General features: G+C 40.0%; 1 protein-coding gene across 6 annotated transcripts in view; it reads left to right on the top strand.

Annotated features, from left to right (window-relative positions):
* The window catches only part of MCF2L (MCF.2 cell line derived transforming sequence like), a 154,799-nt gene that overhangs the window by 73,806 nt on the left and 53,885 nt on the right, over positions 1-27,108 (top strand). For all 6 annotated transcript variants that reach the window (XM_048493095.1, XM_048493089.1, XM_048493093.1 and 3 more), the window contains 2 exons: positions 5,479-5,562; positions 9,393-9,507. In XM_048493095.1, the coding sequence (XP_048349052.1) occupies positions 5,479-5,562; positions 9,393-9,507 (199 nt within the window). The remainder of the gene's footprint in view (positions 1-5,478; positions 5,563-9,392; positions 9,508-27,108) is intronic.

The raw sequence follows: 27,108 nt of genomic DNA, 5'->3' as shown, positions 1-27,108 counted from the left end.
GATGAATATCCACATTTATACTTTCAAGAATGACTAAATTTGACACTGTTAAAATTTTTAAAGGAAATTGTGTAAGCCATGAATTGTCCTTGCTATGAGGGTAGTTATCACTTTGCTATAAACAAGTACAGTAATACAAATACTGCAAGAAGTAGTGATTTTCTTGTCTTAAGAGAGAGGAATTCCAACATTACCAATGGTGGGGAAATCCATTAGTGGGGAAAGCCATGACTGCTTTACTGTGAATAAAAAGCAGACAGGATGATTTTTCAGAGTGCTTAACTGGGTTAATCATTTGATTGCATAATTTGAGAATGATCTGTCGCTTCTCAGTCTTGGAAATATCTATAGAATTTTTAAAAAGAAAGATGAATAGCAATAAAATAGTGAATTCTTTGGATCTTAATCTGTGTTTCTGTGAAATGGTCAAGACCTTTACCTCTGGGGCTGAGTTGATGACTAGAGGTGTACAAAAACAATCAGGAAAATTCTGATTTGGGTATATTGAACCTGAACATTCTTGAGATTTTTGAATTCCCACACCATTATGGGGGTTTTTTTTGGGGGGGGACTCAGAAATTCCCCCAAAATTGGCTCCATTATAGCCTATGGAAAAAATTTTCAGGGCCTCAAAAGGGTGCTCCATCCATCCTCCATGGTTCCAATGGAGGAAAAATGGGAGCCCATAAAATTGGACCCTCTGTCTGAATCTTTACCAAATGTAGGTGTGCTTGTAAAGAAAGTCACCAGCCGCTATGCTGCAAATTTGGTTCCTCATCCGGAAAAAAACACAGATAGAGCCCTAGAAAGATCACCCATAGATTGTAAGGGAGCAGAAGGGAAGTGGTTTAAACGTTAAAGTACTATGGAGTTTGGCACAAATGTGCCAAGGCATTTTTTTCCTGTAAAGGGGGGATTATACAGTACTGTATTATTTTAAAGGGGGCTTAGAAATATATTTCTACTGCTGTATCCATTGCTGTAGAAGTGGAAAGGAAAGAAACCAATCTGGATGGCCTGATGGTCTCATTCAGTATAAGGCAGTTTTGTGTGTATTCGTGTGAATGAACTTCAGAATTTCAGGCTCCTGTGCTTCCTCTCTCTTGCTCAATATGTTGGACTGCATAGTTCCTTGTTTCTGGAATTCTGTTTTTGCTATGCATGTAAGAGAAGAAGACATGAGCATAAACCAAGGGCGAATTTATTATGAATGGACTGGTGTTTGTCCATGGTGTTTGGATGGATTTTTTAATGGTCTAAGGCTCCTTCTGCACAGCAAATGTGTAACGGGTTGCAGTTGGGATAACGGAACCAATTTTCCTGTTTTCACATTGACGTGCATCCATGCAGGCGGGGATTGGAGCCCATAGAAACAATCCAGGTTGCTGTCACGCCTTCGCCTGTAGACATGTCTATTTTTTAATCGCTTCCCACATATGTGTTGCTATGCAGGCATGTACAAATCAACCCCCACAGCCATGCAGGTGTCCCACGATATGACCATCTGCACCTGTCCAGATGCAAGCTGCAAAAAATTTTAAAAAGGAAAAGGGAGGCAAATTAAGTGCCTCCTACCTGGCTGTTCACTTGCAAGTGGCTACAATCCAGAAATTTTTAAAAGGATGGCTTCTTTAGTGATTTTCAAAAACACCAGGTTGGGGAAAATAACAGGGGGCAGACTTGTTTGGGAGGTGAGATCTGTGCAAAGCCCCCCCCCCCCAAAGAACAGGTTATTTAGCATCCTATACCTGTGTTATTGGCTTGTGTAAAATGGACCCGAATAAACCTTTTTATAGATTTTTTCTATCTTTTTAATATGAAAATTCATAAATATACATCCATGCAGGACATCACACACACTCTTATGGACGTTGCCATATGCGTCTAGCATTTGGCATTGTTTTTGCTGCATATACTTGTACAGGAAACCCTGATAGGAGACAAAGCTTGTAGTATGTACATCTGGTAAGGTAGACAAATGATATGTTTATCAGGTGTGACCTTGCATGCATGAGGATATATTAATTTCTGTATGGAACTAATATTCTCATCGAAAAATACTGAAATGGTGGCCATAATAGTGCTGTCCATGGTAAACTATGACAAATCCCAGTGAAAAAGCAAGAATATGTAAATTCATGTGCTCCGTCTTCAATCTGGTAATAATTTTGGAGTGAATGATATTTTTGTTACTTTTAAACCACAGGGGTCACTACTGCATATTTATTGCAGCAGGAGCAGCAATGGCGTAGGAGGTTAAGAACTTGTGTATCTAATCTGGAGGAACCAGGTTTGATTCCCAGCTCTGCTGCCTGAGCTGTGGAGGCTTATCTGGGGAATTCAGATTAACCTGTACACTTCCACACACGCCAGCTGGGTAACCTTGGGCTAGTCACAGCTTCTCAGAGCTCTCTCAGCCCCGCCCACCTCACAGGGTGTTTGTTGTGAGGGGGGAAAGGCAAGGAGATTGTAAGCCCCTTTGAGTCTCCTGCAAGAGAGAAAGGGGGGGATAGAAATCCAAACTCTTCTTCTTCTTCTTCTACTAATAAAACTAGTTCACAAAGTATAATCTCTCAGCTACACTTATTTTCATATTTAATGACACTGTACCAGGCAAGATTTGTAATCTCATGTGTAATGGATGATACCAGTGGTGAATAGACCAAACAGTGCTCTAGCGTGTCTGATGAGCATATTTTTATTAGTGGAAAATGCAGGGGGAAATGTAGAATGCCAGTGTATCCAGTTTTATCTTTTGGGTCATTATCTTCAATACATTGACAGTGAGACTTGATCCTTGTCCTTCATAGCTTTTGTTATCAAGCCAGGCTGGGTTGTTCAAATGGATCGCTGCATAAAGCATCCATTGGCCCCATTATTAATGCCTGATGGCCACCATTCCCTTTTTAGGCAAGATGGATTTTTAGATCCATTTCAATCCAGACTCAGGCCTGAGTTTGGGACAGAAATGATCTTGGTCACCATCATTAATGATCCTCACCAGGAAAGAGATGATGAAGCTGTTCTTGGCAGTGAAACAAGTAGCTCTGGATTTTCACGTCTGTTCCTTACCTGGGACTTACCTGCTTCATCTCGTATATGAGAATGCCTGGGACGTCCTGTTCTAGAGTTCCAGGATTTTTGCATTTTTTATTCTTTAAGAAAGTTTCAAGGATTTTCCTATACTTGCTGGCTGACTTGCACACGTGTGTTTCACTATCTTCTTGTACATTATGGTTTATGTCAGTTATATGCTGATTCTTTTTTTTTTTACTTGTATGGGTTACTAGGTATCACTAAATAGACCACCTTTACTTATATATTGTGAATTTGTCCTTTCCGTGACACCCCCCCCCCACACACACACACACTTTTGGGGTTACTTTTACTATACCATCACATTGGCTTTTGTGAGGTGGCTTGCCAGTAGTGAGTAGCCAGGCATCACTGAGTCATGCAGATCACATGATAACAAGTCACCCAATGGTTGCTGATGGGCGTACCCCTGATGATTCCCCTCCAAAAGGCCAAAACTAGCCATGGGAAGACAGTCAGGTTTGCCTAACAGTGGCTTCAGGGGGAATTTGTGTCTTCAAGCTTCAGGCTTTCCTATTATTTTGGGAGGCTTTAACCTCCCAGTGTATTTTTTTTTCAAATTTAAGAATACCCTGCAAACCTGGGGCTGTCAGTTTGTAGAAAGGTCTGTTCATGGCTCCAGACCCTGGATTTAAGTATTCAAAGATACTTTGTTGAGAATTAGATATTTTGGTGGCAGTCATCTACCTGAGTAATCTCTGATTTTTCAGCAAATGTTTAGATTTGCCTAAGTGCGTGGTACTGTTTTGTACTACAGAATTTTTTTTGGTCTTAAGTTTTGTTCAAAGAAATGAAACTAGATTACTTCTCCAAAACTACAGTCAATTTCTTGTCATATGAGAGCATCCCTAGAAAATTAGCTTTCTCTTTAGTTTTGTTTTCCCCCATCTGTGTTCTAGTCATTATCACATTGCAGGCTTGTGACCTGGTTGGGTGTTTGGGTTTTTTGGGCAACATTAAATTTCACTTTCTTTCTTCACTTTCCCATTTCTGCAATTGAATGGTTCAATTTGTGGTAAATCAAATATTGAAGAAGGGATGAAATTAGTTTTGATGAATTCATGCTTATTACGATTATACTTGTAGGACACAGCTGCTCAAATCTGTGGATTTTATTACAGGTTTTAATAGTATTTGATTATTTTATTTGATATATTTCTGTGATTTTTACATGACTTTAAAGAGAGAATCATGATAATATTGTCGTTATTTGCTGTGAAGCAACCAGAAGAATGGCTAGCATATATTTGGTTGAGCAAGTTCTTCATCTTTATTATTTCTGTCTGCTATTGTCAATTACTCTCCCATCTCATTCCTATGCTTTTTTACATTTCCTGGATGCATTGCTTCCTATTACTAAAGTGTAGGTCATGGATAGGTGGATTTCATTCAACATGACCCCTTTCCGCACAAATATTACAGCTTTCCATGAAGTAGTTTTACTCAAGAGACTGGGATCAATAGCACTGTGCTTTCAGCTTTCTCCATTCTTCCTGAGAAATCCACTCCTGAAGTTTGAGAACTTTGGAAGTTGCACCTTTAAAGTGCTAATGGTTACTTCAGAAGCAAAATTTATCACATGAATCCATGGGAATCTGGAAGTCTGTCACATACGGAGTCTTCTCTGGATCCTAACCTGAATGAAATGGAATGTTATGCTTAGTTGTATATTCAGTTAGTAGTTACTAGTCTCTTTGTGCATATTTTCCAAGATACAGATTGGGTAGCATGGTGTTAGAATTGTGTTGTAATGCCATATAGACATTAGTTTACCTGATAGCTTTTGCCACTGCCAGAAAAAATGTGTGTCGAAATAACTTATTTGTGACCTAATAATCTTAAAATATTTTTGTTTACTTATGTGCACGTTTAATTAAAGATAGGATATAGAATACTTTTGCATTTTTGAACAATTGTCTCTGAGAACAGAGATTTCATTTACAGGTCAGCATAGTGATGTGGATCCAGTGAAAAAAATCCATTACAGAAGGGGAGGTTGATTTTTGTTAATTTTCCCCACATCCCACTGCAGACATCCAACTGTGCTCTATCCTCCTTGTTTCCTGGAACAGTGTTATAGGGGGCATTTTGGGCTTCAGAAAGAGGAGAAAAAATGAGGAAGGTCTGCTTCCCTTCAAACAGTGAAAATTTTCCACTTGAGCCACCCCTTTTGTAGTGCAGTTAATTTACAGTACGGCCTTTTCTGTTGATTGTAAATAATTTTATACTCTGCTTGCAGAGTATAAATGTATGAAATTGTTTTGAACTGCTAATGTGAACAGTTGTGGAAAAGTGGCATGTGTGCAGCAATTTTACATAAAATGAATATAAGAATTTGACTTCCACGTAAATGTATAAAGTGTGTGTTGGGGTTTGTTTCAGATGAAATCATGCATCAAGATATCATTCCACTTTGTGCTACAGATATTGAGGATCAGCTGAGGAAGAAGTTTGCCTATCTGTCAGGTATGGGCCATTGTTCTTAAGTAATAATGATTGATTTTGTATTTATGGGGTATTTCTTTTTCAGTTATGCAAATCTTTCCCTGACTGTAATTCTGCGAAAATGTGCTTATGTGTGCATTTGTCATACAGTGAGTGCATAAATGATCTGAGATTCGAACCAAAGTGCCTGACGAACAGGTTGCTTTTATAACCACTTCACCGCATCAGCTTCAAATAGCACAAGTTAAGTGACTGCTTCTTACAGAAGGGTCAGTAGTTCTGACCAGAAATCAAGTGAAAATGAAATATCTCATTGAATTTCAAAGCCCCATCCACAGCTAGTGGGGACAGTGCAGCTTTGGCACTGGTCCACTCACTCCAAAGAGCTTTCCCGTGGTGCGGTGAGCATGAACAGTTAAAAAATCCCCAAAACTCACCTTACACTCCCCCATAGTGCAGAATAGAGATGTGAGTGCAGAATAGAGATGTGCCACGAAAATAGTGGTATATCTCAGCCAGTGGTTCCACTGCCGCAAGGGGCCCAAATGGGGTCTGGAGGCTGACTATGGTTGAGCTCAACCCTGGAATGCTGGCACAGCATTTTGCACCAGTGGGCCTGGGCAATGGATGCTGCTTCTGGTCAGGTGCTGTGGAGTTGCATCGCACCCTCCTGCCCAGGTAATTACCTCCTCCATCAGCACATTTGCCTCTTCCACCAGTGGAATGGGCATTTCCACCAGCGCAGGAACATCCCCACTTCCACAGGGGGATCCCCTCCCTCCTGGATGGTGCTGTCCATTTCATCACAACTTTAAGCAAGTGTCTTGTAACATTTCCGGCAATTTTGAAGCCATGGACAAATTCAATTTATTTTCTAATTCTAATAAAAAAATTAAAAGATGCTTTGGGGGAAATTGAGATGTATGTAATACTTTCTTATCCTATCCTAACAACATAAATATATATATTGCTTGTTTAGCATGTAACATTGATTAATTTGTCATATTTATAAAATGTCAAAATGACTTGATTTTCTTCAATAAACCTTCTGCACATATACCTAATACTAGAGTGCAGATCTACCCCAGCCTTCACAATAGTACTTACAGCATGTCTGCATATTTATTTATCTAGAAAATGTTTATTCCACCTCTCCAGGAATTTGCTTGAGGCTATTTACAAAGTAAAAATAAGAAAAACAAAACATTAAAATATATCAATTAAAATCCAGCTCAGCATAAAAATATAAATCATAAAACTAGACTATTGACATCTTAAAATAACAGTTTCCAGACTATGTGTGTGTGAATCAATCAATCAAAACCTTTAATAGGCATAAAAACCATCATGTATCAAAATTACAATAGAAAAGCTCTATTGCACATCATGTAAATGTGTGTGTGTGTAAGTGCTGTCCAGTTGCTTCCAACTTATGATGACCCTATGAATTAAATGTCCTCCCAAACACTCCAAAATGTAAAGTTTCCAGACTAATGTTTAAAAAATCTACCCCTTCATTAAAAGCCTGGGTAGACATAAATGTTTTATCCTGGCACCTAGAAGAAAGCAACGGAGGCACCAGGTGAGTCTCAGGCAGAAGGGCATTCCACAAGAGAGGTTCCACTAGTGAAAAGCGCTGTCTCTGGTTGTCATCTGTTTCCCCTTCTAAAGGTAGGCACACAGAGAACTTATACTAATTTATTAACAACAACAACAACTCTGGGTAAAGCTCGAATTGTAATGAAGGCCAACAACCAGCAAAAGATCTGGCAGCTGTGAAATCTATCATCATCATCATCATCTAGTGTACATTTCAAAACCACCATTTTCTTCTCCAGGGCAACTGATGTTTGTTGTCCAAAGATCAAGTTATAACTCTGGGAGATCTCCAGGCCCCACCTAGACATTGGCTTCCCTACTCATGCTGAAAGAGAAAAAGTTTTGTAGGGTTTTTTTGCGTGTTCCCATCAATTCCTGTATTTCTGTTTTTAAAAATTGGAGGGAGTCCTCTATAGGGAAAACTCCCCTGTTCTGAATTTTTCAGGATATATTCCAGGCCTTTGTATATCTAGTTTTGTAGCTTTGAATGCCAACAAATTTTCATTGGAGCCTAAGCTTTTACAAACCGGACCCTTTTTTTGTTGAAAGCGTGCATGCAGTGGGCGCTAATTAAAACTTGTTAGTCTTTATAAGCTGGATCAAAATTGCTGTGTGTTCTTTTTTACAACAGGCTACTCTGCCCATTTGTTAACGCACACATCTGCAAACATAATAGTTATTTGGTTACTTCCGTTGTGCAGTAACACTTAACGGAAATTGTCCTTTTTAATTCCACTTTCTTGGATTTGTTATTAACCCTTTGATCCTGCACCGACAAGCTTATTGTGTAACAAGTAAATAGAGTTACATACAAGGACCCTATTTCGCCAGCATCATGATTTTCAACACAGTGTACGGCTCCAGTGCAACTTTACTGTGAAACCCATTCTCATGGGGCTTTGTAGAATGTTAATAGCTAACTTCAAGGATCTTATGCTGAAGTGTGTTTTTGCAATGTTAGAGCTGTTTATTTTGCCACTGGATTTATGTAGGAAATCACTTGCAAGAGTGATTCTGTTACTGTGCCAGTATGCATGTTATTTCCAGTTCCAGCAAGGGTCATTTTTTCTCCCTGTTGATAGAGTTTGCTGAGATTGTGGTTCAAACATAAATAGTGCAGTTAAGTTCATTTGGTTGAATACAATTCAGTTGCTAGATAACATTTAACTTTTGTCCTATGAACCATCAAGCTGTTCAGAAGATATGGCCCCTGAACCTCTGCTGACTTCTGATTTAGGGTGCTCAAGGGTGTCAGATGCTGGGGGTTCAGTTTCAGTGCTTGCCTCAGGCTCCATTTTCTGTAGACAAACCCCTGGGGACAGGCCATGGAAAGCCTTCTCCATCCCCCCACAAGGAAGCTGCCACAGATGTTGAGTTCTCAGGGTAGCAAATGGAACACACACACACTCTCTCATTCTCTTCCTTCCTTCCTTTTCTTCCTTCCTTCCTTCCACTACCCTTTCATATTGCTAAAACAGCTCAATAAATTGGTTTACTTTTACTGGATCATGTTTTTGCAGTGTGCTCATAGAGTTATAAATTGTTTGGAATTTGCAGTAGATCTAATACCAAGAAAGAGGTGTGTGTTTGTTTGTATGTGTGTTTGGGAGAGGCAATAGGGATATAATATGGAAGCCAAGGGGGCAACAGCCTGAAAAAGTTTGGGAATCACTGAGCCCTTCAGGGGAGGGCGGTTTATAAATACAATAAATAAATAAATAAATAAATCCCACCTTCTCTGTTTAGACTCCAAATGGGTAACCATGTAGCAACAAGTTTCACAATCACAAAGCTGTTAAAGGCTTCTTTTCCAGGGTTCCAATAACAAAAGCAAGGGTCACATCAGTAGTAAAACAAAAGGAGGCTAAGATTACTGATTCTTTATTTGTGTTCCCTGTCATTGACTCTGAAGCTTATAAGACAACAGTCTCCTAAGGGTGCCTTTTTTTACCACCTTGGATAACACCTGTTAGCCTCCTCCATGAATATATCTAATGCAAAGTACAGACAATTTGACAGAATTAGAAGCCTTCTTATAGGAATAGTTTAATCTGCCTGGATGAGGAGAGGCTTGCTTACCTTCTGGTATCACATTATTACATTGGGTTGTTATGAGTTTGGCTACAAACAAATAATTGAATTAAAGTGAATATCTGATGTCAGAATTTTTTCATGTTAATGCTCTGAAATGACTGTAATAGCTTCATTTAGTAGAGTAATTTGTGAGTAAAAAGTTTTGTTTTTGTTGTTAGGTGGGCGAGGGAGAGATGGCTGCCCTGTCATTACTTTTCCAGAATATTCAGCTTTCAGTGACATTCCAGAAAAGGATTTTCAGAGTGTTTTGACATACCTCACCAATATACCAAGGTAAGGCCTGTGCACAAGGAAAAGAGTGTTTCTCCGATAAAAGTAAATTCTTAAAAAGATGTAATATACATGTGGGAAGAGTTCAAGAGACTGTTAAAACTAGATTTTTCAAAAAGCATTGTGAGCATAAAACTGGGCTCAAAAAACACCTATTTGTATGCAGATAGCAAACCACTGAGTCTCAGCAAGTAGGAATTAGACGTCTCTGTTATCATCACCTTCCTAAATTGGTAAGCAAGAGAAAATTCAGCTCTACTTGGGAGAAAAAGCTGAGAGTGCATAAAACTCAGCAGTAACTTGGAAGAAAGCAACATTCTCTTTACAGGTATTATTACTCCAATGCTATTCTTGCTTTGCTGTATGGAAAATGGAGTTAGGATGGAGGTTGGTGGGGGGACGACATTGTAACATTCCTGCTGTGACAAACAAGTTTGTGGTAGCAGCAAAACTTTTGATTCCTCCAGCATAAATGGCGAGTGTTCATTATGATATGCATGCATATTTTATCTGTGCACAAATATTTATCAGCCAGTTTCATGCAGAAAGGTACCTAGATAGTATTCATGCAGTTGGACCCAGTAGCTGGCAGACCGTAGACCATATATAGCACAGTATAAAATGGAGACATTGCCAAGTGATGGCAGCAGAGGTGTAGCTGGGTCATACTGCGCCCGATGCACACTCTGTATTTTCCGCCCCCACGGCGTCGCCCCCACACACACTCTTATTTTAGTTCAGCCTGAAAGTGCAGGCTGGAAAAAGCAGCCTGTTCACTTGAGGCTGAAAATGGCCTGGTAGGAACTACACTTCCCAGGAGACCTTGGGGCTCGCAAGTTCTCCTGGGAAGTGTAGTTCCCCCCAGGCCATTTTGAGTCTCAAGTGAACAGACCACTTTTCGAGCCTGCACTTTCAGGCTGAACTAAGGTAGGTGTGGGGGGGTTGGGGGAGCCTTGGGGAAGCAGGGTGATTTTCTCCCCCCAGGCATGCGCCTGGTGCACTGCGCACCCTCCTGCTCCCTGCTCTGCCTCTGGATGTCAGTGCATGATTTTAATAAAGGAATCTATTTTGAGAAAAGATTCTTCTGTTGAAGACTCTGGTGGGTATAGCTTTGTAAACTTGTTACATCTGTATATCTTTCAGTTTGCTTTCAAGTGATCATCTGTATATGTGAGGATGATATAACAGTGTTTGCTTTGACATGCCAAAGGAAAGTTCATATGAATTGCTTAGCAATAACTTGCCCCTCCTTGTTTTTTTAAAATCTATATGGTTTGGTGCACTTGATTGTCCAACTGTATGTGAGTATTTTATGTAGTCCCTGCCCTGAGCAAACAGAATCATAAACTATGCAAAGTGGAACATGCTGTGCTTCCAGTAAGTAGCCCAAGTCTCTTTCCGTGTTAATCCCATAGCAGCAAAACTTAAAATCAAACCAAAATTAAAGTGTTATAGAGCCAAAACTATACATGGCAGATTTTTTTAACACCACCAATCTGCAGTTAGCAGCAAAAGGTACCCAAGCTACTAGCCACATAGATATCTTCCAATTAACCAAAAAGGTTCTAATTACTTCAAAATGATGAGCTTGTTCAATGGATAGGTCAAAGTTCCTCCCATTTTCTGAAAGTTGCCAGTCCCCTCTAAACATGGTTGGAACGTTCGCTGAATTGTTAACAGCCTGTCAAGCCCTTAGAATTTTGACAGTGCAGATGGGAGTTGAGGCAAAATGCTGTTCAGCTGCCATTTTCCTTCAGACAAGGTTTAGATGCCAGTGAGGCAAGTTAGGCAAACCTTGTTCTCACGATACAGCACTTGTTCAGGGAAATCAGGCTGGTGTCCAAGAAAGAGTCATATTTAATGGTTCTTTATCTCTTATTAGATTTTCAGAGTTGAAATAAATACATTGAACAGGTTGTAGTCCTATTCTAAAATACTCTGGTAGCTTTGAACCAGGATTTAGTAACCTTGACTCAATCATTCATAATTTTGTTTTAGTACAGATTGATTTTTACTTGATCACAATGCTTGGAATAACTTTTAAAGTTATTATTACTTTTAAAGTTATTATTACTTTTATCATAAGTCCAACAAAAACTGAGAGCTACAACTGTAAATATTTTCAAACGTAATTGGTGTTCCTAAGCCTTTATCCCAGGGGAATAAATAATCATTCTTTTTTGCCTCATGACTCCTATGTGGTTATAGAGGGCAAGGTATCATCCTATATAATAACCAATATAGGAGAGGACAATAGTGCACCAAAATTAATTTTACTGATTGGAATAGTTTAAACACAAGCTAGAGATGTTGGAAGCCACATCTCTGCTAGGCTTCCAACATCTCTAGTTCTCCTAGGGCAGGGGTGGGCAATTATTTTTTCCATGGGGCCGCATAAGAAAAAGAAAATACTGTGGAGGGCCGGGCCAAAAGGCAGGGGGGCGAGGCGGTTTTGAAAGCCCCACAGAAGCCGGCAGCCAAGGCAACCGGCTTCTGCGGGGCTTACAAAGGCGCCTCACTCCCCAGCACGGCAGGGGGGCGAGTCAGGGTCATCTGGCGGGCCGGATGTGGCCCGTGGGCCGTATAATGCCCAGGTCTGTCCTAGGGAGAAAATGTTGCTAATAAATGTTTTAAATAATAAAATAATTAATCGTGGCTGCCAGTAAAATCCATATCACACAACCCATGATTTCTGCAAATATATCCATACCTGTCACAGGTTGAGATGGAGAGAAGAGGGTAATGAAACTGAACAGGGAAGGGGATAATGGTACAAATCACCCCTAAAAATAAATCATAATCCCCAAAGGGTTATTTTACAGTTCCAAATGGATAAAGACAGGCCACAAATCAAAATCATGAATAGAACAGTTCACAGCAAAACATCTTAGCTATAGTGAACAATTAAATACAGGTCTTACAAATACATTATATGGTGTGGTCAGCTGCAGTGGCACAAAATAATAAAGGAATCCAATGCCTGATGTGTCTGGCACTGCTGACAATGTATTAGAGAGTGAGTTGCATACTTTGCCCCAGAGCAGCCATTTTGGTTCCCCCTCCACACTGGTTTTTCTGATAATGTGTGGGTCCGACCTTACTTTCAAGTTTACTGAATTTTTAATTCAGTTTTTGCATGAACCACTAGAGGCTGCTATTGGATGTGGATTATCAATATTTGTTTCTTTATGTACTGAGCTACATCCTTTACAGGAACTCATCTTGCATTAAAAGTAAATGGGGAGCCAGCTGTGAAATGTGGACGGTTATTGGTTTCAGGAAGGGTTCATGAACAAGAAATGGGAACAAAATATGCTTGATGTTGTTATGTCTGAGGTTTATTAATATGTTTGGTAATTTCCTTAGCATTAGTTGTACATTTTTCTGTTTACTCACTTTTTAATATTTTAGAAGTGTTCAGAAAAGTGATGAGATTTTTATTAATCACTAGGGAGGCCCGGCCACGCATTGCTGGCAATTGTCCTTCTCATCACAGTCCGCAACCCACACAGATGTCCATGCAGGTCCAATGATCCACAGCATAGCCTTTTGGGGTGGTCAAATGGAATCCCTCTTTCCCTTTTCAATGCACATTGTTGTATGGTGGTGTCTTTTTTTTTAGTATAAGGTAACCCTTTCCATTCCACAACAGAACTGTCCAGAGTGTGAATCCCGCTGTCCATGAGGCTGGTTGACACGCACAGTCCTGGCTTGGGTAAGGCAGAACTGGGGCTTTCCCAGTCAGGCAGCAGAGGCAGGCTGGTGAGGTGCTCAGATCGAGGCCAGCTCCCTGGGTTTTTAAAGGGCCACGTGCAAAAGAAGCAGAGGCAATAGTGTTGGTTTGCCCCCACCCCGCGGATTTTCTTAGAAGAAAAAGGCAAACTCCAGCTTGCTTTTAGTAAAAGAGCAGCTTCAATGGCCCGTAATATGGGTAGAAAGGAGAGTGGAGGTAGAGTGGTGAAGTTTGGATCAAGTGAGGGAGGGCAGAGTGAGGTGTGTGAGGATGAGCTGGATGTGGATGAGAGTATGTGTGTTGTGTGGTAGTAGTGGGTGAGGCACAGAGAGTGAAAGTTACCTGCATGTGTGGGGGGGGGGGAACCCCACCTGACGTCTCACACGGCAAAGTGTGTATGTGTTTCACTTCCACTCGTATTACCTAACAGTATTACCTATTTACTGTTTTCAATGCTCATCTCTGGCCATCAGCGCAAACATTCTAAGGGCATACCAAGCCCTCAGGCCACAGACATGCTGCACAAACATTCTAAGGGTGACAATTAAACACAGCCAGCTTCATGGCCTGGTGCACCAGGGAAAAAATGTTTTACCTGGCTCAGCTATGGACCTTCAGCAATTTGAAGGTTCGATTACCTGCCCGCATCAGGGAGGGACGTCATGTGAAAATTTGGGGGCGATCCGTCCAGCCGTTTCCGCATTAGGGCATGAGTAACAAACTCACGGTTAGCTTTTTATATATATATATAGATAGATAAAGAGCAGAATAGAAGCCCATTTAACTCTGTCTGTATTGTTTTGGTAATGGGGAATGGTTTATAAGAGGTTACTGTATTATAAGAACCTTGGCAGCTGACTTAAAAAAAAACACTTTTTGCAGTACAAGTATAGAAGCCAAGATAGATTACTCTGGAGGGACTGTCTTGGAAGTGATAGCTAATACAGTTTTCCAGACATATGACAAAATACAGTGGTTACATCTGAACATTCCATTTGATGAATGATGTTGACTTGTTTGTATTCAGCAGACGTCCCAAACAGTTCCTAGAAGAAACTAGAATTTCAAGAAGAATCATGTGGCCATTTTTGGATTTTCTCAGGCAGATTCTGTTCATTATAACATATCGGTATTCTTTATTTGCCTTGATTATCATGTTGGTTTTGTTACATCTACAAACAATACACACATGAGAGCAAGACTGTACTCTGCAGTTCAGACCATGTGTAAAGGTTTAAATTCAGTCACTAGAATTGAACTTCTCCTCTACTGAAGCATAATTTATTATTTTATTAGGAATACTGCCACCCACTGAATGAAAAATATGTTTTAAAAATAGATTACATCGCATATCTTCTGAATTATATATTAAGTTACAGATTCCAATGTGAAATTTCTTTTTTTGGTTACTTTCTATTTTTTGTATAAATTGTTCAGTGACAAATGCACAGAAATCTCAATTTATAGCCAATAGTTTCACGTTGGAAAGCAGAAATCATAGTTTTTAAATATCTATGCCTAAGATTCATGATGGTCAAATATCAGACAATAACTGAATTGGAGAATAAGTAATTATAATTCCAGAGTTCTGCCAGAAAATGTTCTATACTTAATTATTAAATCCCTTATCATATTGCTTTAGTGAAAATGTTTTGGTTTTTTATTAAATAAAAATGCACTCTGCTTAAACACATTTTAATTTCTAATGACCGTCTCTAAAAACATAGCTATCTATCTCTTAATTTAATACTGCTGCCCTATATGCTACTTTACCACGAGTATCTTAGATTTCCCACTCTGATTAGTAGGGAGGAAAGTTCAAAAGTGAAAACACAAATTGTGTAGTTAAAAAAAGAAAATATAATTAGAAACATCCATACAATCACAATAGGCCTATCCATGTACAATCTTGAGTTAAACCTTATAGTACCTAAAGCATTGAACTCCTCAGTAGTATATTTCCAAATATTAATTATCATCAAAATTAGGTATCCTTGAAAATATGTTGTAAGTGACTTGGCTCCAAACTGCTTTTCTGCTGGTGATGAAGGGAGGAAAGCATTGTCGAAGGCTTTCACGGCCGGAATCACTGGGGTGTTGTGTGGCTTCCGGGCTGTATGGCTGTGTTCTAGTAGCATTTTCTCCTGACGTTTCGCCTGCATCTGTGGCTGGCATCCTCTGAAGATACCCTACTGGCATACCATACTTTACCTGTATTGAGAAAAGTCTGCAGATCACCTTGTAGTCATGGGGCAAGCTCAGAAGGAAGACTCTCCTCTATTTTACTTATGTGGCTACTGTCTAGCCTGAATAGGCTATAGCCCTCTTTGGAGACACAGGAGGCAGATGCTTGGGACAGCATATTTATTTCACCCAGCTCAACATGCAGTTTCCCCACTGCCATCCACCCCTTGTGATGCTCACTACCTTCTAACCCTCCATGAAGGGGCAAATCTTTGTGATGAGGCGTATTTTTTGCTTGAAGAGTAACTAGTTCACATTTGCAGATAACTTTTGGGACCATGCTGTTTGGAGCCAATTAGCTGTAAATTTGTCAGTACTAGAACTTTCTTCATTGTCATCTCTATTTGACTTAGGCCTTTATAAACAAAAAGGTTCAGGCTTTGTTATCTGTTTAGCATCTTATTCAGAGACAGCTGACTTGTAAAAGTAAACAGTTTCTTCACAGTCTTCCTAGTCGCTTTCTTTCTTGCCTTTGTCTAAGGGTCAGACTACCTTCCTGACTGACTTCCTTCTTCTAATGTATTTAAAGAAATGTTTCTCTCTGTATTTTTAGTGATCTGTTCCTTGCTTCCCTGTCCCCTGCTCTTATTGGCAAACAAATGGAAGTAGACAGATTTTATGGTTCTCAGTATTTAGGTGAGACTTATGTGTTTCAAGGGGTGGTGGTGGTCTTAAAGCCTTTTATAACTTCTGCTGCCGGATGGATCAAGAAATGCGATAATCGTGATTTCCTCACTTATCTACAAAAATTTACGTTTATAGCCTTACAAGAAACTTGGTCCAATTCAGAGCTTGCCTTAAATGGCTACCAACAATACTCTCTTCCTGCTACAAGAGTATCCAAGTTTGGTCGTTATTCTGGAGGACTTTCACTATTTGTAGCCAACAGCATCAAAGCAACTCCTCTCGACTCATGTCCCCCTCTTGCACAGGCTGTTTTGGTAGAGGGGGAAGCTCTTCACATGATTATAGTGAACTTGTATATACCTGCTGGATTGACACGAGACTCCTCAACCAACACATGGAGTAGGATATCATCATTTGTAGAAAATTTAAGAAAATAAACAACCATTCTGGGAGGGTGATCCTGGTAAGGTGATTTTAACGCCAGAGTGGAGTCACGGACCTTTTCTACCACTTTGGCCCATTTGAATCAGGAGGATGATCTCGTGCAGCTTCTTCTAACCCCAGCTCTTGGCTCCTCAAAGGACTCTCTGGAAGTGAATGCGGCAGGAATTCAGTTAATCAAATTTGCCCATCAAAATTTAACAAATTATGGTTAAACGGCCTCAAGTGCTATAGGAATGCAGATAGCTTTTACCTTGGTAACCACTTCGCTTTCGGTGCTAAGCGTGATCGATTACATCTTAATATCCCCCTATCTACACCAGTGTGTCACATCTTTTTTTTAGCGTTGGGGACTTATTGCTAGAGTGATCATCTTCCACTCAATGTAACTTTTTTCATTTTGAGGTAAAGACCAATACAGAGGACCCTTTCACCAATCCTTTAGGCATCAGAAAATAACATAGGTCACCTCAGGTGGCAAGGCAGCTGCTAAGGAGAAACACTACTTAAAGCTCTTTTTACATTTTAATAGAATTAAAAGAGAATATATGTACAGGCCTGACAACACCAGAGCGTGGAATACATCACTTTGAACAATTAGTTTCAAATTTAGCAGGGGAACTTCAAGCCCGTCTCTCGACCAAATCTAAAGGCTGTAAAAGCGGTCATAGAGAATTGTTTGATCTCTACTGTATTGAATTTAACTACTTAATACGATCATTATATAGAAGTTACGCAGCTACATTGGTGAGGAAAAGCTACTCAGCTAATATAACCCAACTGAAAAAAGGATTTTCAAATTATGGTACAATGGAAGCGAAAAAATCCGAATTCGAACAGCAGTGGGAACAACTATATCAAGCCACTTTAACAAATAACATCAAGCAATTCTGGCAGATCATAAATAGAAGGGCTCTGCAAAGCGTGCAGTATCCAGTTGCCCCATATTTCCACTAGACCCGATGGTTCAGTTATTTTTCTAATCTGTTCAATGCTAGCCTCAACTGACATACCCTGATTCCACTTCAATACCAGAGGAGCTACCAGATTGGCCTATGAGGTTAATCCTCAAGAAGTGAAGTAAACTAATCAGTGGTTTTGAAAGCTTGGTAAGGCCCCAGGTCCTGATGCAATAATACCAGAAATACTTAGAAATCCTCGCAGTGGTGTAATGGCTACAACTCTGGCTTCCTTTATTTACTCCATGTACAATAACACAGGCCGCATCCCAAAAGATGTGGCTGGCGTCTATAGTTGTCCCCAATCTACAAAAAAGGGTGATAATACAAATCCTTCAAACTATCGTCCTATAAGCCTATTATCTGTAATTGGCAAACTATATGCCAAAACTACTCCTTAGGAGAGTGGAAGATTGGGTCAAAGCAAGCAGAAGTAATAGGACTGAAGTAAATTGGATCTCACTAAAAATAAATCAACACTGGATCATGTAACAGTTTTAGCACAACTTAGCTAACAAAAGTATAACTCATAATAACTTAGTGAGAAGCTGTTTGCAGCCTTCCTGGATTTAAAAGGGGCTATTTGACTCCATATCCTAGAGAGCCCTACTGTGGAAGAAAAATTGACGGCAGTTACACATGGACCCCAGACTACTGTTTCTTATAAAACAGCTACACACTTGCACTAGCTGCAGAATAAGAGCACGCAACAAAAGGACCGCTCACAGAAAATATCATCACAACCAGAGGGGTCAAACAAAGGCTGTACATTGGCCCCCCACTTTGTTTCAATATATTCCTGGTAGTGATCTGAGTGCCAACCCTCCAGAAGGCCAATGGGCATGTTCCCAAAAGCCTAAGCACTAAAACACGTGCCTACAGCGTTACTGTAATGCCGCTTTGACGAGCCACCGTTCTTCACTTTCCCACACTAAAGTTAGGTCCTCACTCTGTCTCGCTTAAATTGCTGTATTGCTGAATATTTGGTAAGAGGAACAGAACTGAAGTAATTAACTAATAGAAAAAACCAAAGAAATAAATGGTCTTGGCTTAGAAGACCCCCTTAGAAATCCTTCATACATGGACCATCAATGTAAACAGACCCATAGAACAAGTTAACCAGTTCAAATGTTGGGGCATAACTCTTTACTAGCAACCTTAATTGGGCAGTACATAGGAAATTAGCACTCGCTGCAGCTAACAACAACAAGTGCTCCTAGCAATTCGGCCGTTTCTTTTTCACTGTGGAGCCACCAGTAGTATACCATCCGGCATTGAAGGTGTTCAATGCTTTAAATCTCGCGACTTCTCAGCTCCTCTATGGAGCACCTATTTGGATCGGAGCTATAAACAAAATATATAAACACAGCCCAAGTCCCCGCTTTCTTCCACCACAACAAATTATGGGCTTACCAGAATTGTGCTTCATATGCAGCCCTATGTTGTTTAGAACTTCGGGCCAAATATCATAATGCCACGCGATGGCCTGGCTGAGAACTGTCAGATACTGGCTCACGTGATCCACTATTTGCAGGATCACTCCAGTTTGTTACACCTCATGCTTTCCGACTATACTGCAAATTCTGGGTGGCTGAAACTAGTTGAGGGAAAAATCAACACTCTTGGCTTTTTTCATTAGAGTCGATTAGTCCCTCTTTCCCTATCAAGAAGCATATAGCTGCTTGAAAACTAAGCTATTAGAACAAGAGTATCCGGGGATATGATAACAGCTGCTTGAGGAAAGCGTGGTTCCCCTGACCCTGCTTTATTCCATTGAACAAGGACACATGGCCAATTATTATTTACAGTGGATCACCAACCCTAAATTAAGAAGAGCTTTTAACACTGGCCAGATTCAATCCTTAATGCCTTCTATGCTGCTCTCTATGGCGAGATATCAACAAATTGATAAACAGAGGAGGCTATGTCCACATGCAATATGGGTCAGGTGGAGGACACTTCGATCATACCACTCTTTCATTGTGTAAAGGTTTATACAAAAGATCAGAATGTCACAATCTGCACTTATCCCATTTCTGTATAACAATCTAACTGATGCTCTTAAGATACCTATGCTTTTTTTTTTGAACAACATGGATCCCACAGTGTGTGAAGAATGTAGCAAAATTTCTGCTAACTAATAATAGATGTAAGTCCTAGATGAATACCAACCAATGTCTATGTATTATGACCACATATAGCCAGCAGTAATTTTTCTAGCTTCTGTCAGTATCCGATGACGTTTAAGTGAGTTAACTTAGCTGAAGGAATGTCCTATAGTTACAGAAGGACCATGTATATATTTTAGTATTTAGTATTTTAGTACCAGTGTCTATAATTGTGAGCAATAATGGGCAAATTTTGTATGCTGATTTTGTATGTTTATTTTATGCCAATAAAGGCTTGTGACTGACTATAACTTCTGCTTAATACCTTGGATAACATCTTGGATAACAGAGCCCTTCGGGGATGGGGCGGTATAAAAGCCTAATTAATAAAATAAAATAAAAAATAAATCTTCAGGCACTATTGTGCTCTGTGCTCTGAGTTTGCATTTTATCAGGCTTTCTAGTATAATGGCTTTGAGTAACTTCCACACTGGTACTCATTGTGTTACCAAGTTTCTTATAATCTATCTAAGGCTCATTCCGCACATGTAGAATAATGCACTTTCAAACTGCTTTCAGTGCTCTTTGAAGCTGTGCAGAATAGCAAAATCCACTTGCAAACAGTTGTGAAAGTGGTTTGAAAACGCATTATTTTGCCTGTGCGGAAGGGGCCTAATTTTTAAAGAAATTTTGTGCTGTCTCTCCAGAACTTGCTTAACGCATCTCACAACTTGGTAATTCTGAATTAACACAACTAAAACAGTGTAATAAAGGTGAAGTTTGCCATTGAGTCACAGTTGACTCATGGTGTCTCCATAAAGTTCCACCTCATGGATTTTCAAGGCAAAAAATGAGCAGAAGTGGTTTATCATTGCCTTCCTCCGCACAGCAGCCCCAGTCTTCCTTGGTAGTCTCCTGTACAAATAGTGACCTTGCTTAACTTCCAAGCTGTGTCAAGATCAGGCTAGTCTAGGGGATCAGGGCTGCTGCATAACAGTGAATTGCCAACAAGTAAATAAAAATGGGTCAGTAAAAAGATGTCAGGGCATAAAAACAGAATAAAGAAACAGACCTGTCTAAACTGATATTAATAAAACAGCCTCTCAGTAGACCATAAAACAGATTAAAAAAGATGAAGCCTGTGATGGACAGGAGACTGTCCTACCCTTGAAGGAAGAAAGCAGCCACTCATATGACCCCATGAGTGTGCTGCTCCAGGACTCAATCATTTGTCAAAGGCATGTTGGAGTGGAGTGAAGGAACACAGAGATAATTGAGGTCTGCCTGTTGAAAAGTACAGTAAGAGTTTTGGAAAAGAGCAGATGGTTTGAAGGGTAGATGTGCCTGGTAGTATGGCAGATGACTTATCTTTACCACTGGGAGAGAATACAGCACCATATTGCAGGCCTGTCTCTGGTAATGAGCTGACTTTGCACCCCTTAGTCTGACTTTTGGGAAAACCAGGCTGATGTGGATGGAATCATATGTGTGAGAAAGGATCCAACTTAGCAGCTAACCAAGTAAGTCTTTTTGTACTTATAAGCAGTAAAGATAGTTGTGCAGCCTAATCCAAGGAAGGCATGGACCTCGCTCTGGAGCCATCACAGCCCTATGCTGGCATGGTGCCCATGCCACCGGCGCAAGGGACAAATACACTGGCAGAGAGCTGGCTTACCTGAGTGGCCAGGTGCTGCACCGCTCTGTGGCTTCCAACCTGGAAGCTGCCACTCACCTCTGGGCCCACTGACACAAACAGCTGTACTCACGTGGTGAGGGTATTCTGGGGGCAGGCCAGGGGCTGAAGCCAGCCTTTTCGGTTTCCACTGTCCACCCAGCCCCCATGTACTGGCGGAGCCAGCAATGGATATAAATCACATTTTTAAATATATATCACCATTATCCCCTATGGGGGATTCTCAGAAAAGGAGTTGTTCTTTGGGTTTCCCACACTAAAGGAAAACCCTTTGGAGAAGGCAGGGTGGCCCAGAGTGGCACGATCTCCACCCACCTGCCCAATTTGGATTGGGCTATAAATCACACACTGAAGCAATAATTAGGTTGAACTTGCATATTTCAGCTGATCTTCCCTTTTGATTACCCAGAGACCTGTGCTCCTGATCTGTTCCTGAAAATCAACATGAAAAAAATATTCTTTGTTATTTATATACAACTTCTGCCTCAATTATCTCTGTGTTCTGCTAGCTTACCACCAAACTTACCTCATTATAGCGAATCCAAAATCTTTATGCTAGCTATCTTAAGAGCATCTGGTAACTGAGGGGAAGGTTTACAGTTCAAAATGAACTTGTTTCACCCAAATCATAGACTATAAGGGTCACCTCTGTTGTCACAAAAGTTCTTTGTTAAAAGCCTGGGTAAAATCTCTAAAGGCCTAACACCTTAAGGCAGGTAAGACAGGCATAAGAGGATGAGCATTCTAAAGTCAGGTCACGAGTACTGATAAAGTATTTTTGACCTCTAGTGTCAGGAGTATGGAAGGCACATTTTGAAAAAAGGATCTTAGCCGGCAGGATGGACATCGTTGTTGGAAGCTGTCTTGCAGGTACCCCAACCCCATTAAAAGTATAAATCAGAATTTTGAACTGTTCTGGTAAACAGATAGGCAGCCAGTGTAGATTTTTCAACACGGGGTCACATAATCCCTTTATCTAGCTCCCAGAAGTAAGAAAGTTGCCATATTCTGGACTAGTTGAAGTTTCTGAGAGCTTTTTATAGGCAGTCCTACATAGAGTTTACCACAGTAGTCTCACCTGGATATGATAATCGCATGGATCACATGGCTGCCACTTTTCAAGGAAATACCATAGCTGGCATAGCAGTCAGAGGAGATAGAAGGCATAACCAATCTGCAAACCTGCTCTTTCATGGAAGTATGTCCTCCTTTAGCACAGACTGATTACTCAGTTTTCATGCAGCTTTTTCATTTCCAACAGTACCTCAGTCATGTCTGGATTGAGTTTCCATTTATTGGCACTCTTGCATCTCATTACCTTCTCCAGTCTGGAAGCTTTCAGCATCAGCATGTAAACACCAGTTTATTTCATCTCTATTCATGTGCCCTTTCCTATAATTATTTGGTCTGTTTAGCAGTTGCTGCTTGTAGCCAAGTTCTACTCTATTGCCACTTTGAGAATCTGCAACACACCATTATTCCTATGAGCATTCTTGTCACCATTTTTGTCCCCCAGTTTTCCCTCAAGCCTTCCCAAGTAAATATGGGAATAGTCCCCAAGTTCAGGTAGTATGTTAAGAAATTGGTCAGTTATTTGTAAATTCACAAAGTGGGGTGAAAGAATCAAAAATTACATATTCACCTCATTAAACCAAATCTAGTAATTAACCAATAACAAATAAGTCACTACATTAATACATATAAAATATAAATATATTTATTTGCATGCCTTATTCATCTACACCCTATAAAGAGAAAGTAAATGCCATTTTTATATCAGAATGATTGGGTTATACAGGTCACAGAATAGCCTTACTCTGAAGAAAAAGACTCCTCGCTTTAAATGGAACATGGTTATAGGATCTACCCCAGTATCACTTGGAATGTCTGTATTTTTAGCAATGAGATAACATAGTTAATTGGTTTCCAGACTCAAAAAAGTATGGAGAAAGTATCTTAGCCATATATTATGTTTTTGTACAAATGTTATGTTTCAGTGATAAATATTATTTTGATTTTTGGTCATGGTCATTATAAATAGCTGTGCTCATCAGGCATCTGACTCTTCGGCTGATCTCACTGAAAATAACACGAGAGATAGAATATGGCTCCAGGATACTGTTGTCCTTGTCTAAATAACTAAAGTTCATGATATTTTTGTACTAAGATGACAGTAATGTCTGTTACAAAAGAACAACTCATGTTGCTTGTTTTGGGGCTACAAAATATTGATATTAATATGAACTGAAGTTCTAATGCACAACATACCAGTACAGTTAAGGGGTTAGGATTTTGTTATAAGAAGTCATATGAGGTTATCTCTGCAAGTTATTCATAATGAACAGGTCAGGGCCTGGGTGTAGAATACAAGTTCAAAGAAAAATTTAATTTTAAAATATGAACTGTGAAGTTTGAGGTTTAATTCTAGGTGTAAATACTTCACTTCCAGGGATTATAGAGGCGCTAGTAACGTTATTTTGCTTTCCCAAGTGGAATGTAGAGTACAGGGGCATAGCTAGGGAAAATGGAGCCCGAGGCAAAATCTGAGTTTTGCGCCCACCGCCCCAATATGGGCAGCGTCCCTCCTCCACCATGACCAAAACAACATTTTTGGACCAGGTCATCTCAAAGTCACCATCACATTATAGAACATGCCCCAACACACAAATCTGAACACACCCAGGGCTCCCTAGTTTAAACAACATTGAAAGTGATGCTATTTTTTTTCAAGGGGGGGAATCCACCCTGAAACAGCATCACTTTTAATGTGGTTTAAACTAGAGAGCCCAGATTCTCCTTTTAAATCCACCTTAAGGGGATACTCTGGGCTCCCTAGTTTAAACAACATTGAAAGTGATGCTGTTTCAGGGTAGATTCCTCACCCACCCTCCAAACAGCATCATTTTCAATATTGGTTATTGTTTTGAAGTCTGTTATACACTGTGTCCAGCCTTCTCTTATAACAGACTTCTCTCTGTGATACACCTCTGAAGATGCCAGCCACAGATGCAGACAAAACGTTTGGAACAAGATCTACCAGACCACGGCCACACTGTAAAACCCACAACAACCAGTTGAATCTGGTTGTGAAAGCCTTCAACAATACTTTCATTGTTTTTTTTAATCTAGGGAGCCCAGATTCCCCCTTTAAATCCACTCCAAAGGGGGTGGATTTAAAGAGAGAACCTGGGTAAATTTGAGGGTGCCTGTCAGGGGAGCAATGTTTAAGCTAACAGTACCAAAATTTTAGGCTATCTTCAGGAGACGTGTCTGATTAAACCCACCCAGGTTTAATGAAGTTTGGTTCAGGGGGCCCAAAGTTATGGACCCTCAAAAGGGTAGCTCCATCTACCATTAGATCCCATTGGAAACAATGGGGGATGGGGGCACCCCTTTTGGAAGTCCATAACTTTGAACCCTCTGAACCAACCTTCACCAAATCTGGGTGGTGTCAGCAGGAGACTATCCTTATGATACCACCTAGGTTTAGTGAAGTTTGATTCAGGAGGTTATGGACCCTCAAAATGGTAGCCCCATCTACTATTAGCTTCCATTGGAAACAATGGAGGATGGGGTCACCCCTTTTGGGTGAACCAAACTTCACCAAACTTGGCTGGTATCATCAGGAGAGTCACCTGACAATATCCTGAAATTTTGGTACCACTAGCCTAAAAACTCCGCCCTCTGCAGACCAAAAATGGGAAAACCCTAAAAAAAAGAAAAAACCACAAACGAGCCTGCAATTTTTGCACCCACCACAAGGGGGCACTTGTCCCCAGATGTTCCCATGGTAGCTACGCATCTGGTAGAGTATAATCCAACTCAAGACTGTTCTTCTGTACAGTAGTTTGCCAGCAGTATTTCTCCAGTCAGATATTATACTTATTGAACTTTTAGCAGTGTATTTTAACTATTAGCTGTGTTTCTCATCATACTGTAAGAAAAACCTGGGCTTTTCCCCTTGGCAAATAAACCTTGCTGCATTGATAATACAGAGCCATGTATGCCCAAGTACTTCTGAAATAGTATTTCAGAATGAATATTCAACATCTGATATAGCATTTACCACTGCCCATACCTTAGAGAATGCAATGATCTTCTTCTAGATGACTTAACAGTTGCTTCCACAGGACCTTTGGGGCAAATTCCTTTCTAAAATCCTAGGCTTTATACATTCCCACCCTTTCCCTTAAGTACATGAGATCATATGTCAATCTTACATGTAAAAGGCAGAGTAAATGATTTCACTTTAACCTCGGACTGAAAATGTGATAAATGAGAAGCTCAGCAGTTGCTCTGCTCCGTGGGACTGAATGACAGATATCCTGAGGAAAATGAGAGAAGGATCATTCTGATACACTGACTTACTGCCCAAGGTGGTTGCTGCTGGGTATATTTGAATATTTTTGCAGAATCTGAATGTTACCTATTTTGTCTTTCCAACGTTTTGTTTCTGTCTGTTTTATTTATTGAAGCTGTACAGTATTGCAAGGCAGGGCATACTGAAACTCACTTAGCCAGATCATATTGTCCTTCATCTCTCTCTCTCTCTCTCTCTCCCCCCCCCCTCCTTTGTGTTTAACTTTATGTCCTTTAAGTTCTCAACATCCTGTTGAGCCTTAGGCAGGAACTGTAGTTAATTGCAGTTCTTCAAGTTAGAAAACTCTGCAAACTTGCTGTATGCTACAATTATTTAGCCTGTATAAATGATGCAAGTGTTGATTTAATAAAATGGACTTGATTGAGATCTACTATTGTTCACCACCTGCTGAATTTATAATAGAAAGTACCCCTGCATGTAAAACACATGTGTTAAAATGAAAACCATGGTACCATGATAGATAGAAAGGAAGAACAGGATTGACAGGATATTGGCAAACAATAGGATTGATAGGATACTGACAAACAAAAGAGCTGCCCAATGCAAGGTAGTTATTTTGTATATCTGTACTGCTGATTGAATGTGTAGGAGGGACGTTTCTCTGACCTTCACATTCAGAATAATTAGCATGCAGGTGCCTCCACGTTAAAAAGTTTGAAAGAGGGAAGTGGGGCAAGTTCAGGCTTTCTTGGTTAGATGCATATTTTCCCCACAGAGTGCTTTCAAACTAATATTTTCTCTTGTGAAATCTGAGGTAATTTAGCCTCTGATGATGCTTACAATAACCCAGTTATGTAGATTTGAATCTCTGTATTGTGATAGCTTGACCCAAATAAAAGTTCAGATTATGTAGTGGGGCTGTCATATGTATTCATCTTTTCCTGCAGAATGCTCATTATTTAAAGTTTTAGTGAGGAAGTGGACTGTTATCTAGTTCTTTTCAGGCACAGTGGATAGCAAAATCCTTTGGCACAGAAGCCATTTATGTAAGAACAAGTTCTGTGTTGCCCTATTTCTACAAAATGGTAACTGTATGTATCAGGAGCACTCCTGTTGGTGGGCTCCCAGTATGCGTCATTGTAACACCTGAAAAGGATTTATATCTACCACACTTGTTGCTTATGGTAATGTGTACAAAGGTATGTCTGTTAAAATTGCTGCATATATATTTTACAAATTGTTTGACGTATGAACAGATTAACATAAAAAAGAAGTCTGAGGTAGTTGACAGAGATCTTCCAATCTGTCGTAATATCCTTTGAAATTTTGGATTTGAGACCCCAATTGGTTGATTTAAACAATTCTACACATAGGAGTTCTTTACGTACTTTACCACGCAAAATTACAATTCTTAGAACTGTTTCTTCTGAAAATGCACAGTAACTTGTTATTTTTCATGGTTCAGCTGATCTCACAAT

This window comes from Sphaerodactylus townsendi, linkage group LG04 (assembly GCF_021028975.2).
Source record: "Sphaerodactylus townsendi isolate TG3544 linkage group LG04, MPM_Stown_v2.3, whole genome shotgun sequence".
Lineage (NCBI taxonomy): Eukaryota > Metazoa > Chordata > Lepidosauria > Squamata > Sphaerodactylidae > Sphaerodactylus > Sphaerodactylus townsendi.
This window is presented reverse-complemented; position numbering and strand designations above follow the sequence as displayed.